This window comes from Pezoporus occidentalis, unplaced genomic scaffold (assembly GCF_034315485.1).
Source record: "Pezoporus occidentalis ecotype Australia unplaced genomic scaffold, CSIRO_AGI_Poc_V1 ctg83, whole genome shotgun sequence".
Taxonomy (NCBI): domain Eukaryota; kingdom Metazoa; phylum Chordata; class Aves; order Psittaciformes; family Psittacidae; genus Pezoporus; species Pezoporus occidentalis.
The window spans coordinates 460,001-473,852 of record NW_026916192.1 but is presented as its reverse complement, the minus strand read 5'-3'; the positions used below and the strand labels follow the sequence as shown (position 1 = coordinate 473,852).

Below are 13,852 nucleotides of genomic sequence, written 5' to 3'. Positions count from 1 at the left end.
CTGCTCGGTCAGGCTGTGTATCGGTCGGCGGGTGGTGAGCGGTTTTATTCTCTCCCCTTGTTATTTCCCTTATCATTATTATTATTGGTGGCAGCAGCAGTGATTTGTGTTATACCTTATTACTGGATTGCTCTTATCTCAGTCCATGGGAGTTACATTCTTTCCATTCTCCTCCCCGTCCCTCTCGGAGCAGGGGGATGAAGAGGCAGGAGTGAGCGAGCGGCTGCATGGTTCTGGGTTTCCAGCTGGGCTTAAACCATGACACAAGAGGAGTATGGGGTAGCGAGCAGCACCTGCGCGCTCCCACAGGGTTCTGGTTGGGAAGGGGCAGATGCACTCACAGCCCCATGGCATCTCTTTTTGATGTAGGCAATCTGATCACCCCACTGAGGCAAATAAGGGGCAAGAGCTGATGCACTGCCGAGGGAATCAAATCATACCTTGGGCAGAGACTCCCTGATGGGTTCCCAGACTTTTGCTACCTTGGGGCCATGATGGGGGCATACACACCTGCAGAAAAGCAAAGCTGTGTGTTGGCAGGGGCCATGGAGGGGCTGAGCAACAAGTGATTCAGCTGCACAAATACCTGCCATTGAGCTCACCGGTATCATCTGTAAAATACCCACCCAGTAAGTTCTGCATTATTTGACCTTCTGTCTCCATGGATGTAATGGCAGAGCAACAGAAAGGTGTCTAATGTGCTTGCAGTGTAATAAGGTGACCTCACTAGGAATAAAATATACAGTAATTACTGTGCCAGGTATTATGCTGATTTATCAAATTGCAGTTGAAACTCAAGAAGAGTTGAGGATACGGTAATAAAACAACTGCTCTCAGATCTGACTCTAAATTACCCTTCTGGCCAGCACAGTATTTCATCCAGAAGAACTGTTATTCCTTTCATCATTCTTCTTCAAACATCATTGTTTGAACTGATAATTTTGCATTCCTTATGTACTGGAGTAAGCACTTTGCCAGCACTCTGCGCTGTGTGATTAGATGCTGAGGTGATGCTGTGTATTTTGGACCAGGGTTCACAAAGCTCCCACTGCAGCATACCAAATGGAAGCAAACTGGCTGTGCTTCACTGCAGGCTCTGCTTTGGGCCCTCCTGTTCTCAGTAAGATGGAAAATATGCATCACATCGTGTTTGCTTGGTGGGTAGAGCCTTTCCATCACCTGGGGATGGTGGTGGGCAGAGGGCAGGAAGGTCCTGCCAGTGAGGCTCATTTCCCAACTACCCCAGCCACTTGCACCATGCAGAGAGGACCCCATCATGGAAGTGTTTGATGGTGGCCCCCACTTTTGTGAAGCACAGGTACATGTGGGTGATGAGCTGGAGGTGCTGTGTAGATGATGCTGGGTCTGACATACAAGCTCTTTGCCTGGTTGCATGCACTGATCATCCTAAGTGTGAATGGTCCAGGCTGTAAAAGGGGCCATGCCAAGAGCTGGATCCCAGTGCTGTAGCTCATGTCCTTCACCATGGACTTGCTGGAGCTGCTGGAGTGAGTCCAGAGGAGGCCATGGAGATGCTGTGAGGGCTGGAGCAGCTCTGCTCTGGAGCCAGGCTGAGAGAGCTGGGCTGGGTCAGCCTGGAGAAGAGAAGGCTCCTGAAGGGGAGACCTTAGAGCAGCTCCAGTGCCTAAAGGGGCTGCAGGAAACCTGGAGAGGGGCTTGGGACAAGGGCCTGTAGGGACAGGCCAAGGGGAATGGCTTTAACCTGCCAGAGGGGAGACTGAGATGAGCTCTTAGGCAGAAGCTCTTCCCTGTGAGGGTGCTGAGGCGCTGGCACAGGGTGCCCAGAGAAGCTGTGGCTGCCCCATCCCTGGCAGTGTTCAAGGGCAGGTTGGACACAGGGGCTTGGAGCAAGCTGCTCTAGTGGAAGGGGTCCCTGCCCGTGGCAGGGGTTGGAACTGGATGAGCTTTAATGCAACCCCTTCCAAACCATTCTGATTCTCTGGCTTGCTCTGAATCCAACCACTCTGCTTGCAGCAGGAGCACAATGCTCACCTGTTCTCACCTGCTCTCACCACTGGCACCACAAAGCAGCCACAGCTCCTGTGTGACCTTTAAAGTTCACTGGGCACTTGCCAAGGTGCAAAGCTGACCTCAGTGGGGTACCAGGACCTCACTGGGGCTGGTTGTCAGGGACCTGGAGTTTGTCAAATAAAGTCCTTTCCTTTGATCCTTCTCCTGTACAGTTCTCCATATGGCTGGCCAGGACTGTTTTCCTTTCCATTGTCTCATCTTAGTAATAATAACACATATGCAACAAAGACAAACTGTCCTCCCAGTGTTGCTGGGGCATCTGTGGCCACGGTCCTGTGACGTGGGTGCAGCACAGTGTGGTTCCTAAGGTGAAACCACAGGCCAAGTCCAGGCCCCTTCTGCACACCCTGGACATGTGGGATGTTGTGGGATGCTGCTGGGTATCCTCATTCCTGTGTGAACCAGGCATTGCACCCTATCCCACCCCTGGGACTGCATGAGCTAGTCCAGAGGGCTGGATCCCTGCTCTTGAAGGGTTAACACCTCCGAGATCCCTCTGATGAGATCTGTTAAAGTCCCCATTACATCCTATAGTGCTGCTAAACATGTCTTCATAAACCAAAGTTAATTATCTGAGTCTCTCTCTGCCTGTGCCTATTGATTCCCTCTCCGTCATTACCCCAAGCTCTGCCTGGGCCTTGCCAGCCCCTGTCTCAAAGCTCTTTTGGAGCATTTTGAGGATCTAGCTGGTGCTCATTGGTTAACAGTGGGAGCATCTCAGCCTGGGAACACAGCCTCTGCAATTGCAGCTGCTTGGGTAGGTGAAGGGGAAGCCCAAATCCTCTTCAAATATGGAAAACGTTACCGCAACAAGGGAAGCAATGACCTCTTCCCTGTGTTCAAAAGCAAGGGATTTGCTTTGTAGGGAGAGAAATTTAGGTAATCTGCCTGGAATTTAAAGGGTTTTAAAGGGAGGTGATCGCACAGGCAGGGTTTAGGATGAGCTGACCCTCTTGGGGGCTTCCTGAGACCCAGCTACCATGCTTTCTACTGATGTTAATAACAGCCCAGGTTCAGACCAAGGAGAGCCTCACCCACCCGTGCTGTCACTGGCCCATTGCCCCTGGCTGCTCACCCTTACTGGGGCTGAGCCCATTAGTGGAAATTGGATGTATTTTGTGAACCTGCTGTGATGGTGGATGGGAGGCTTGGCTCCCAGTGGCTTCCCTAGAGAAATTCCAGGCCCACAGCAATTAGCCAACAGCTGGAATACCATTTAAGCACATCTGCTATCATGCAAATTTAGAGATTAGTAGGGATTAAAGTGGCCTGGAAAGTCTCACAGTTTGTTATTAATGCCCTGGGCTCTATAATAGCCAACTGCCCTGCATCCCTGGGATGGCTCCTGCATGGATGTGGCTGGAGATAGGTTGCTGTGCTCCGTATGGCTGCTCCACAGCAAGTGTGGTTATTGCTTTGCACAGTTAATCCTGAATTGGCCAGGTCACCTTTCAATGGCTCCCTGCCCTGTGGCCCTGTGGCCCTACCAACAGAGGAGATCTTCTCAGTGGAGGCTTTTAAACAGCTTCAAAACCACTGTGATAGTGACACAGAGATGATGCTGTTGGGCATTGTGGATGGGCACCTTCCTTCAGAGAAGATAAAGCACAGGGGCTTGGAGTAATGCAACACTTCCAGAGCTCCTCCCAGGGCTGGAAACCTCATTCATCCCCATGAGTTCAGAGTCTCAAGGACACTTACCTGCAACATACACAAAAGTAAATTAACATTTCCGAAACTCTCCCTGGAGTAAGCCCTGTCTCCTTGCTGTGATAACTCAAGGTAGGTTTTCATCTTAATGTCCTATTTTCCCCCCTATTTTAATAATTGAGTATTTAGAAGAAACCTCCTGGCTCTGATATTGCAGAGTAATTATCTGCTCACCACAAGCCAGCCCCACTGTGCTGCTGTGTCATTGCTCATGCTGCTCCTTAGGAAGTTTTATTATGCTCCATGTTGTATTTTCACATGGCTCAAGATTACAAAGATAAACGGGGATTTTCATGGCCTTAAGCTGAGCACCAGTGAGGAAGAGTACCACATTTACACCTTACCCAGCAGCATTTCTCACTTGCCCATCTCCACAGCTGGACATTGTGCTTATAACAGAGCCACCATGGTCAATGGGACCAGGAACAGGCGCTTGTTCTGTTTATACTTGCAGAGAGCAGGAAGCTTGGGGTTAAAAGGTAACTAACTGCTGTAATGAAAGTTGGTTCACAGAGCTGCATCTTGATTTCATGTCTCCCTCTCATGCCGAGAAAGCGAATGGTGTCAGCAGAGAGGCCTGCCACTCAATCACCTCGCAATAACCCTCTGATGGCCCCAGAAACAGAGAACATGGATTTTACGTCAGGCTGATTGCAGAAGGAGCTTGCGACCTGCTGGATTTCTGCATCCTTTGCCATGGTGCCGTTATCGCCACCTCTCCCAGCATCAAGGGTGGTTCTCTGAGGACTGCTTGGTCCAAACCCACGATGCCCCAAAATACCCCTCCATCTCCAAAGCTCTCCCTCATTGCCCCATCCAAAGCAGACAGCTGCTGGGTGGGATTTTGGGGTGCGCTTTGTTTGATGTGCCCGCAGGACGTGTGGGATGATGCTGCAGCAAGTATCAACCAGATGACACAGCAGGACAGCTCCTGCTGCACATTCCTTGCCCTGGCTTGGTGTTCTAATGGGAACTTACTGCAATAGGCACAGGGCATGACAGCAAGCTTTTGTAGCACATGTTAAGACCATAAAGAGGTGAAAATGACCATTCTCCTCATCAAAAAAACCCTTAAGTCTGAAGGAGCTCTTCCTGGTTTACTGCAATGGTCTGAAGGCTTAAAGAGTTATTTCAAGTCACTGCAAAACATAAATGTTAAGGCCACTTTCATCATAGGTGGGTAACAGTGCAGAAAAATAGGATCCTAGCTGTGGCATACGGACCTAAACCAGACCCAGTGCCTCAAATCGCATGAGAAACAGTCATGATCCAGCTCCATGTTTCCATTTAAATGCAGACTGGAAGAAATTGGTCCGTATCTAAATGACAGTAACTTGTGTGCGAGTGGCACGATGTGGTGAGACTCCTACGGACAAGCTGCATCTACAAATGGGCTTCAAATGGTACATTAATGAACAGGTTTCCTCCTGGCGGTTAGCCCACAGTGTGAGATTTCACATCGGGTAATTTTTTATGCCATTTGCGTTTTCCATACGTGCTGTGGAAGGATGGAAATGTCAGTTCCTTCCTTATGCCATTTGAATTTTCTATCCTTTTCATGTCTTCCTCGTCCGTGCTTCCTAGGAAAAGTGGGAAATGGGGCTCTTGTGGGCATCTGTCAGCACGCACCAGGTAGCTTGGTGACCCTTATCTCTGCAAGGGTATTTTCTGTTTGCTCAAGGGTTTGCCAAAGGGCAGAGAGTTGATAGGGCTGGGGCATGGGATAGCTTTGTAAGTGTCCTGCTTTTGGCTGGGAAAGAGTTAATTCTCTTCCCAGTAGCCGGTGCAGTGCTGTGATTTGAATTCAGCCTGAGTAATGCTGGTAACCCACCAATGTTTTTAGCAGTTGCTCAGTAGTACTTACTCTGATCAATGCAGTCTCATGCTCTGCCGTGAAGAGGGGCACAAGAAGCTGGGAGGAAGCAGAGACAGGCCCCCTGACCCAAACTAGCCATAGGGGTATTCTATACCACAGCACATCATGCCCAGTACAGAGACTAGGGGGGGTTGGTTGGTAGCCCCTGATCACTGCTCAGGGACAGGCTGGCCGTTGCTCAGTGTGCGGTGAGCAATTGCATTGTGCAGCACTTGTGGCTATTGGCTTTTATTCCTCTCTTTTTGTTGCCTCCCTTTTCATTACAATTACATTATTATTGTTATTATCATTATTATAAGGAAGAACTTCTTCACTGTGAGGGTGGTGAGGCACGGGAACAGTTTGCCCAAAGAAGTGGCAAATGCTCCATCCCTGTCAGTGCTCAAGGCTGGGATTGGACAGAGCCTTGAGCAACATGGTCATGGGTGAAGCATCCCTGGGGGTGGAACTGGATGATCTTAAGGTCCTTTCCAACCCTAACTATTCTATGATTCTATGATTCTTATTGCCATAATATTTTAATTTATTTCAATTATTGAACTGCTCTTAGCAGCAACTGCCTGGTAAATAGTGGCCAGCTGGGGTTCAACCACATCAGTCAGTAAATGCGGAAGGCACCAAGTTATGGCTTAAGAAAGGAAAGTACCCGCTGCTGAGTGCAAAGCTGGCATTTTTTTGCAACAAAAAGAAGGAAAAAAGCTTGTCTGTCTGCCCTCGCTCGGTGACAGCTTTCAATGCTGGGGGTGGTCACAGATCACACAGTCATAGAACCATAGAATGGTTTGGGGTGAAAGGCTCAAAGCTCAGCTAGTCCAACCCTTGCAATGAGCAGGGACATCTTCAACTAGACCATGTTGCCCAGAATATTTTGTTAAGTAATATTGGCCCAGAGCAAGGGGGGAGAAAGAGAAAGCAAGTGGGAATGTGATGGCAAAGGAGTGAGGGATGGGGAAGCTGAGGAGGGCAAGGACATGGCAGGGACATTTCCAGAATAAGGAGAGACTGGTTCAGTTCTACTTTTCATACGTTTTATTATAAAGAAAGGTAAGAGAAGCGTTGTGAACCGAGTGTGCCAGCGCTGCGAAAGCAGCACCATCCAACGAAATAAAAAGTAAAAAAAACAACCCCAAAATGCACCTGATGAGAAACCGTGATTATGCTCTAATCCTTCATAAATAGACAAAAATCATTGTCAGCAATTTTTAAATAGATGGACAGATGGCAGAAAAAATAGAATAATGCCATACGACATGGATATAAATTGTCCATTTCTTGCTGTACAAATAATAGAAACAAGTTTGGCAGGCTTTTTTTTTTTTGTTGTTTTTTTCTTTTATACACATCTCCCTTCTATGTATAACTAAAAAAATGTGCTACAATTAATATAAAATGCTTTTACTAGAAAGGAAACTACTAATTCTTTTCACAAAAAAATCTTAAAGATGTCTTTAGCACAGCTCTAAAACACTTAGTAAACTACTTACAACTATCCAACAAATTATATTTTCATGATCTTTTTCACATCTCTCTCTTATTTTGCCTTCTCCTCTCTCCCCCACCTACCTAGCGATAGTTTTTATTTGATTTTTGTATTTTTTTTTGCCAGACATCCAAGGCCTTTGCATGTACAATATTCACACAAACTTCACATTTTCTTGCACAAAGTTTAGTGCTGTTAGCAAGTCAAAAGAGTGCATCCTCCTACTGAGCTGGCCTAATGCTGCAGGACACCAGACCTGGGCCTATGCTGCGTCTAAAAGCAGTTCACTAGGAAAATAGTCTGTAGCTAAGCTGATGGCAAGCAGAAAAAGGGTGTCCTTAGCTTATTTTTTTTGTTGGTTTTATGTCTATTTATTTTTATTTTTTTTTACTATTTTTTCTTTTTTGTTCTCCATGATTTATGAGGTTTTGGGTTTCCACAGAAAGTCGAGTTTAGAGTTCAAAAGTAAGAAAGAGAAGAAAACTGCTCTTAGAGCCTGGGAATGAAGCCAGCGCCGAGGTGCAGTGGGAGCGCTCTGGTCCGTACGACTTGCTCGATGCCACTCCGGGTAGTCTGTAGGATAGACCCTCTCAAGTGTCCTTCGTCTGAGCTGCCTCGAAAGGGATGTTGAGTTTTAGGTGAGGTAGAGTGCCTTGTCCCTTGGCAGCATGCTGTAAGAGAAACCGGAGGGAAAAGGTGAGATGTGCAGGGAAACAGCTGGGAAGTCACCGGGGAAGCTGAGATTGGTGTTTTGTGGCACTCCATGATTCCATACACAAAGCGGTCTGCACCAAGGGGAGGGTGTGCAGAGATGGACCAAGCAGAAGGCACTTGAATCATAGAATCCCAGCCTGGTTTGTGTTGAAGGGACCTTAAAGCTCCTCCAGTTCCAACCCCCTGCTACAGGCACGGACACCTTCCACTAGAGCAGCTTGCTCCAAGCCCCTGTGTCCAACCTGCCCTTGAACACTGCCAGGGATGGGGCAGCCACAGCTTCTCTGGGCACCCTGGGCCAGCGCCTCAGCACCCTCACAGGGAAGAGCTTCTGCCTCAGAGCTCATCTCAGTCTCCCCTCTGGCAGGTTCAAGCCATTCCCCTTGGCCTGTCCCTACAGGCCCTTGTCCAAAGGCAGGAATATGAGCCTGGAGCAGTTTTATTTCTTCCTGAATTTCAACAATAAGGGCTAAGACATAAATTCCTTCCTGTAGTTTAATTTTTGCTCTTGCTGGGGCTGCAGGGGAGGGCCAAGCCTGGATTTCCCTACAGAGCACACTGATGTGAGGCTGGTACCATCTCCACCATCATGCTGTGGAGCGCTGTGCCTGAAATCAGCCCCTTGGCCACCAGCCCCTTTCTTAATCACACGCTGTCCTTATTGTAAGCCATGGAGATTTTGAAAACAGATTCTTGCTTTTGGATAAAAGTGTAGGGGGTCTCAAACATACAACTGAGAGCCTTATGCCTGAAAACGCTTGTGGATGTCCAGGCAGATGAAACATGAGTTTCATGCCTGAAGAGCATGGCAATAGGAGACACCATCTGCTCAATGTCTCTCTCCTCCTCTTCCAAAATAGGAAGGTTAATAACAGGAAGTAAGGGGAAGAAATACCTTTGAGACAGGAGGAGTAGCTGGTCTTTCCTATGGGCCTGATGAAGACAGCAAGAGGTGCAAGGAACCCAAGCAAGGCTCGGTGCTGCCTTACTCGCACGAAGCCACAGAGGAGGGCTGGTGAGACAGCAGCCAGGCTGTTTGCTCTGCATATCCCTGGCCCTCCAGATCTTGACTTGATCATGTTTTTGAAGCAACGACTTTGATTTGAAGAGCTCTAGGTGTGTGCTGACAGGGAAGCCAGCTTACAGCACTAAGACATCCCTTGGCTTTACAGAGAGGTATCACCTCTCCCTTCCTGCCTATAGTACCCCATGCTTCAGCCCTCCATGGGGGCTAGCTGGCATGTTTAACTTACTGTCAGCAGGGTCCCACAGGGGAGCCCGGATGCTCTTTTATTCAGGATATAGTAGGGAGAGTAGTGGAAGAGAGAAGTTCCTCCCCCCTGTCTGATATCCTATATAGGTTTTGCTCTGAAATCCAGCGATTTTAACAGGTTTTATCATCTACACAGACCTGATGGAAACATCATTGGCTCCATAAACATCTGGGTCTTAGAAAGTGGTGAAGAACATCACAAAGCTTTGGGAGATTCCTGTGTGGGTGTGCTTATGGGTGGAATAATAGGGGAATAGCAGGCAGGAACGTAATGCTGCTGTTGATAGAGCTGTCTTCTAATAGAGAGCAGAAGAGTCTGCACTTTGCTAATCTCCACATTTTATAATCTGCATTTAAAATGCAGAGTCTCCCATACTGCACTCAGCAAAGATTCAATGCTACTGAGCAGCAGTGAGGAATTCCAGCCCTAAAACTTCATTAATTTTACAAATTACGCTACAGAACATATCCCAGTTCATTACAACGTCTTACCATAAATAATTGAATCGAAACGAAGTGCATTGGTGATGGTTTATCCTTGCCTTTCTACAGTGTTTGCTTGTTTGGATTCTGATTTGGAAAATGCCCCCATTTGGAGAGGATCACTTCATTGTCAGCAGGAATTAGCAAGGTTATAAATGTCTGGCTGAAGGGGCTGTGCATGGTCTTGTTTGTCTGGACAAGACGTAACTGATGCTTTCCCATCTTTTAGCCCAAAGGAGAGTGGGAAAAGAAATGACGCCTTGCAAAAGAGAGGAAGGACATAGATGAATCCAGTTTAGTGTTATCACCAAAATGCTTCAATGCTAGGAGACAAATCTAAATGAAACCCCGAAGTCTGGTATGGAAAGAGCTGTAATCACAAAACAGGGCAGAAAAAACAAACGAGGTGCCTTGAGGAATTAAGAAAGATTTGCAAGTGACTGTAAACCAAGCTGCACCCTCGATGCAGGTGGGTTCCCAGGGAGGAAGTCACTGGGATTCAGCAGGTGCCTGGGAAAGAGCAAGTGTGAGAACAAGGCTGTCAGGTGAGGGAGACAAGGAACTACAGAAGCAGTTTGTGATATGATGCAAAAAGCAATAAGGCTCTATGCTGCAGTTGCTTGTGGGAAGTGGTAGTCACATACTAAGCAGGAGCTGAGAAATGTTGCCCAGGTCTTTGCTAGCAACCTAGGACATCTTGGGCTTAAGCCCAGAAAGAGCTAGGAAAATTGGATGGAAGTCAATAAGCACAAAATCATTAAGAATGGAGAGAGCATGAGCTTAAAAACATTTAAAACTCTCTAACATGGCTGATTCATGAGTCAAGGCATGCCTGCTTGCAGGATCCTAGGATTTCAGAGGCGTAATGGAAGAAGTGTCATTTAATGGCATTTTAACTAGCACTGATAGGTTGAGAGAAAAATCCCTACAGCAGTTCCCTTATTAGATGGAGAGAAGGATGGCAAGAAAGACAACCCCAGCTTTTCAGTTGTCTGGATGGCAAACACCAGAGAAAATGTGGGACTGGGAGGTTTTACCCCACGTAACCCAGTGCCGACACGTGTTGGAAGCTAAAGAAGTATCAAGGTGAGACGTGAAACAAAAACCCTAACCCAGAGAACAAGGCAGGACTGTGTGCTGGGGAGGTTGGTATGATCCTCCCGCACAGGGACTCTACAGCTGAGCCACATCACAACAGAAAATAACCCTTTTTCTTTGCAGACAGTTGCTGATTCTGCTCCTCAGAGAGCTGCTTTAATTGCAATTAAGCTGAATGCAGTTTTGAGGTTGAAATGGGCAATTACATGATCCAGAGACTTCCCGATTATACCTCAAACTGCACTGATGAATCAAACCCAACAAGATCTCCCTTCCCTTTACCACTGCTTTGCCTAAGTACTGCTGATTGCTGGGGCTGTTCGGGCACACAGCTCACCCTGCATTGCCTGGCTCACAGCATGGTGCTGCTGAGGAGCTCAAGGGGAACATGGAAATCAGTGCACAGTACATGGGAGAAAGCAGCCAGGAAGATGGTGAGAACCAGATCATCTGATGGCATTAACCTGCCAGAGGGGAGACTGAGATGAGCTCTTAGGCAGAAGCTCTTCCCTGTGAGGGTGCTGAGGCGCTGGCACAGGGTGCCCAGAGAAGCTGTGGCTGCCCCATCCCTGGCAGTGTTCAAGGCCAGGTTGGACACAGGGGCTTGGAGCAAGCTGCTCTAGTGGAAGGGGTCCCTGCCCGTGGCAGGGGTTGGAACTGGATGAGCTTTAAGGTCCCTTCCAGCACAAACCAGGCTGGGATTTGATGATCTCTTTTCCTGACATGAGTCTAACCTTGAGGCACCCCAGGGCTGCAGTCCTACAGAGGTGTGTGGATGCTATAAGCAAGCACTTGGGCAGCAAACACCAGGACAGCAGGAGCAGGAGATGGTGGCACTGCTGGCGCACCAGGCTTTGCAATACAATGAGAACAAGGCAGTTTTGGGAGCTGGGCTGCCAGCAGCTCCCCTGTCTCTCATCACAGGAGATGGCTCCTTCCTTAACAGAGACAATGACAGGTTTTGGTGTGCTAAGCACTCCCTGCAGTACTGATCTATATCCATCTGAGTTCATTGCTATAATCTACTTTAATAATTATCTGGAAGTCTCTGCATAATCTGTCTGGGTTTAGAATGATTTTTTTTTCCAGGAAGCTGCGATAAACCCATGAAATTCAATATTTCTGCTGTGACAAAGGCATGAAATGCATGAGCTTTGATCATGAATTGCATGGGCCCTCGGCTCACAATGCAGCACTCCAGCCACATGGCACCGAGCTTGTTTTAGCAACACAAACCTCCATCCTGGCTGCTACAGGAGCGTTTCACCCATCTCTGGAGTACCCTGAGTTTTCCGCATGGGGCCTGGGCAGTGGGATTTGCAGAGGGAATCAAGTTTTTTTCCCACCTGATCCCTTCAGAAGTGATGCTTATTACTGAGTGGGAATAGTTTCTGTGGGAGCTGCCTCTGCTCAGCACCTCTGGAAACTGGGATCATAGAATAGAATCATGGAATAGTTTGGGTTGGAAGGAACCTTCAAAGGTCATGTAGTCCAGCCCCTTGCAATGAGCAGGCACATGTGCCACGACCTTCCACACATCTTTAACAACTTGCCCACAGCATCTAAAGTGACTTTTATCATCGCAGCCCAAACAGGTTCCTTCTTTTGGGTCATCTGCAGAAAATTCAGGCAGGCTCCGGGAGCACAGATGTAGCTGAGCCCCCTCGGGCAGGCAGACGGCAGCGACATCCTAATGGCTCAGCAAGTTATTTATTTCTCTGAAAGAAATAAATGTCTGTACAGTCTGTGCCCAGCCCAGCAATTGTGAGTGCGCTGCTGGCACCGGCGGGAGCTGTGCTCTGAGAAGGCTGAGAGCTTGCTATTATCTCCACTGAAAGCACCATGTTCCAGGACTTCAAGCAATCAAACAATACTCAGAAGCTACTGAGCTTCCTTCCCTACCTGCTCTCCCAGCAAACCACGTGCCTGTGTTACACAGCACAATAGCAGTCTCCAAACCAGTACTGCTGAGCCAAGAGCAGTGGATTAGGCAGAGGCTGGGAATGGCTCTCACACCCTCCCGGTTCCCCAGCTTTGAGTCTATCTTGATGTTGTTGTTTACTGAGGAATTGAAGGAGCACTGAAGGGACCTTCGTGCTGACACATTCATGCCAGAGCTTGTAGGGCATAAGGGGGAGGATCTGTGCAGATTCTGTGGCCTTTTTGTGCTAGGTGCAGGGGGCTGGAGCATCGTGTGGCTCTTGGGAGGATGAGGCTTTGTGCACTGTCGTGAGCAACTGGTAAAGGCTAGATACAGCTACGGGAAGTTGTGGCCTCAGTGATAGGAGCAATCACTCTGGGAATGTTACTGACGGGCATGGCCACCTTCAAACCTCCAGTGATTCTGCTTGGAAGTCTGGGCTTCCCTGTCCTGCACTAGAAGGAAATTGTCCAACTCCTCTGTTGCTCACAGGATGGAAACACACACAGAAGGAAACCTCTTCATGCCCAGTGAAGAATTTATCCGTGATTTTTAAGCTACCTGCTTCCACAGCATCACTTCAGTGAGCCTATAGAGAAGAGGAAACCTTAAACTTCACTGACCATAATTAGCCTACCACCTTGCTGTACACTTTGTACATTTTAGGGCAGATTCAGTGTTGTACGCTGTCACAGATCACATAATAGAAAGTGCATGGGCAATGTGCCATTCTGTGTACTGGCCTGCAGTGGTTAATCCCACACTCTCTGCTGGGGTAGTCGTTGTCCCACTCAGTGCTCCCGGGAGGGTTTGATGCACCAGGCGAACGGGGTCCAACACTGTTTTGAAACTCAGATGAAATATGTGAGAAGTCCTGCAGGGTGGAAAGGAAAGGGAGGGTTACAGCAGCTTAGACAGCAGGAGAAGCAGCAGATCTCTTCCTATCACATGAAGTTATTGACATGCATTGCCCCCACACTGCCCAGCTGCAGGGGCAGCAGCAGGGCCAAGCCCAGCACCCAACACCACTGTGGGGGGGCCTTGCAGAACATGAGTTGTTGCATGCAGGTGTCAACACAGCAACATCTGGTTTGCATCCCTCTTTCCTCCTCTTGTTTCTCAGCACCTCCCTCCTCGGGGTTGCTGAATGGCTGTGGGTGACATGCAGCCCATGACGGCCTTTGCATCAGCAGCCTGGCAATCAGAACTGGTTTCCACTTCAAGTGCAGTTCCCTTTGCAGTAAT

The 13,852-nt window shown here is 48.2% G+C and overlaps 1 protein-coding gene across 3 annotated transcripts in view; it reads right to left on the bottom strand.

The window, feature by feature from the left end:
• Positions 1-7,492: 7,492 nt before the first annotated feature.
• Positions 7,493-13,852, bottom strand: part of TOX2 (TOX high mobility group box family member 2) — a 137,950-nt gene continuing 131,590 nt past the window's right edge. For all 3 annotated transcript variants that reach the window (XM_062604053.1, XM_062604055.1, XM_062604054.1), the window contains 2 exons: positions 13,351-13,481; positions 7,493-7,789 (listed from right to left, as the gene is read on the bottom strand). In XM_062604053.1, coding sequence (XP_062460037.1) covers positions 7,753-7,789; positions 13,351-13,481 — 168 coding nt within the window. In that variant the 3' untranslated portion in view covers positions 7,493-7,752. The remainder of the gene's footprint in view (positions 7,790-13,350; positions 13,482-13,852) is intronic.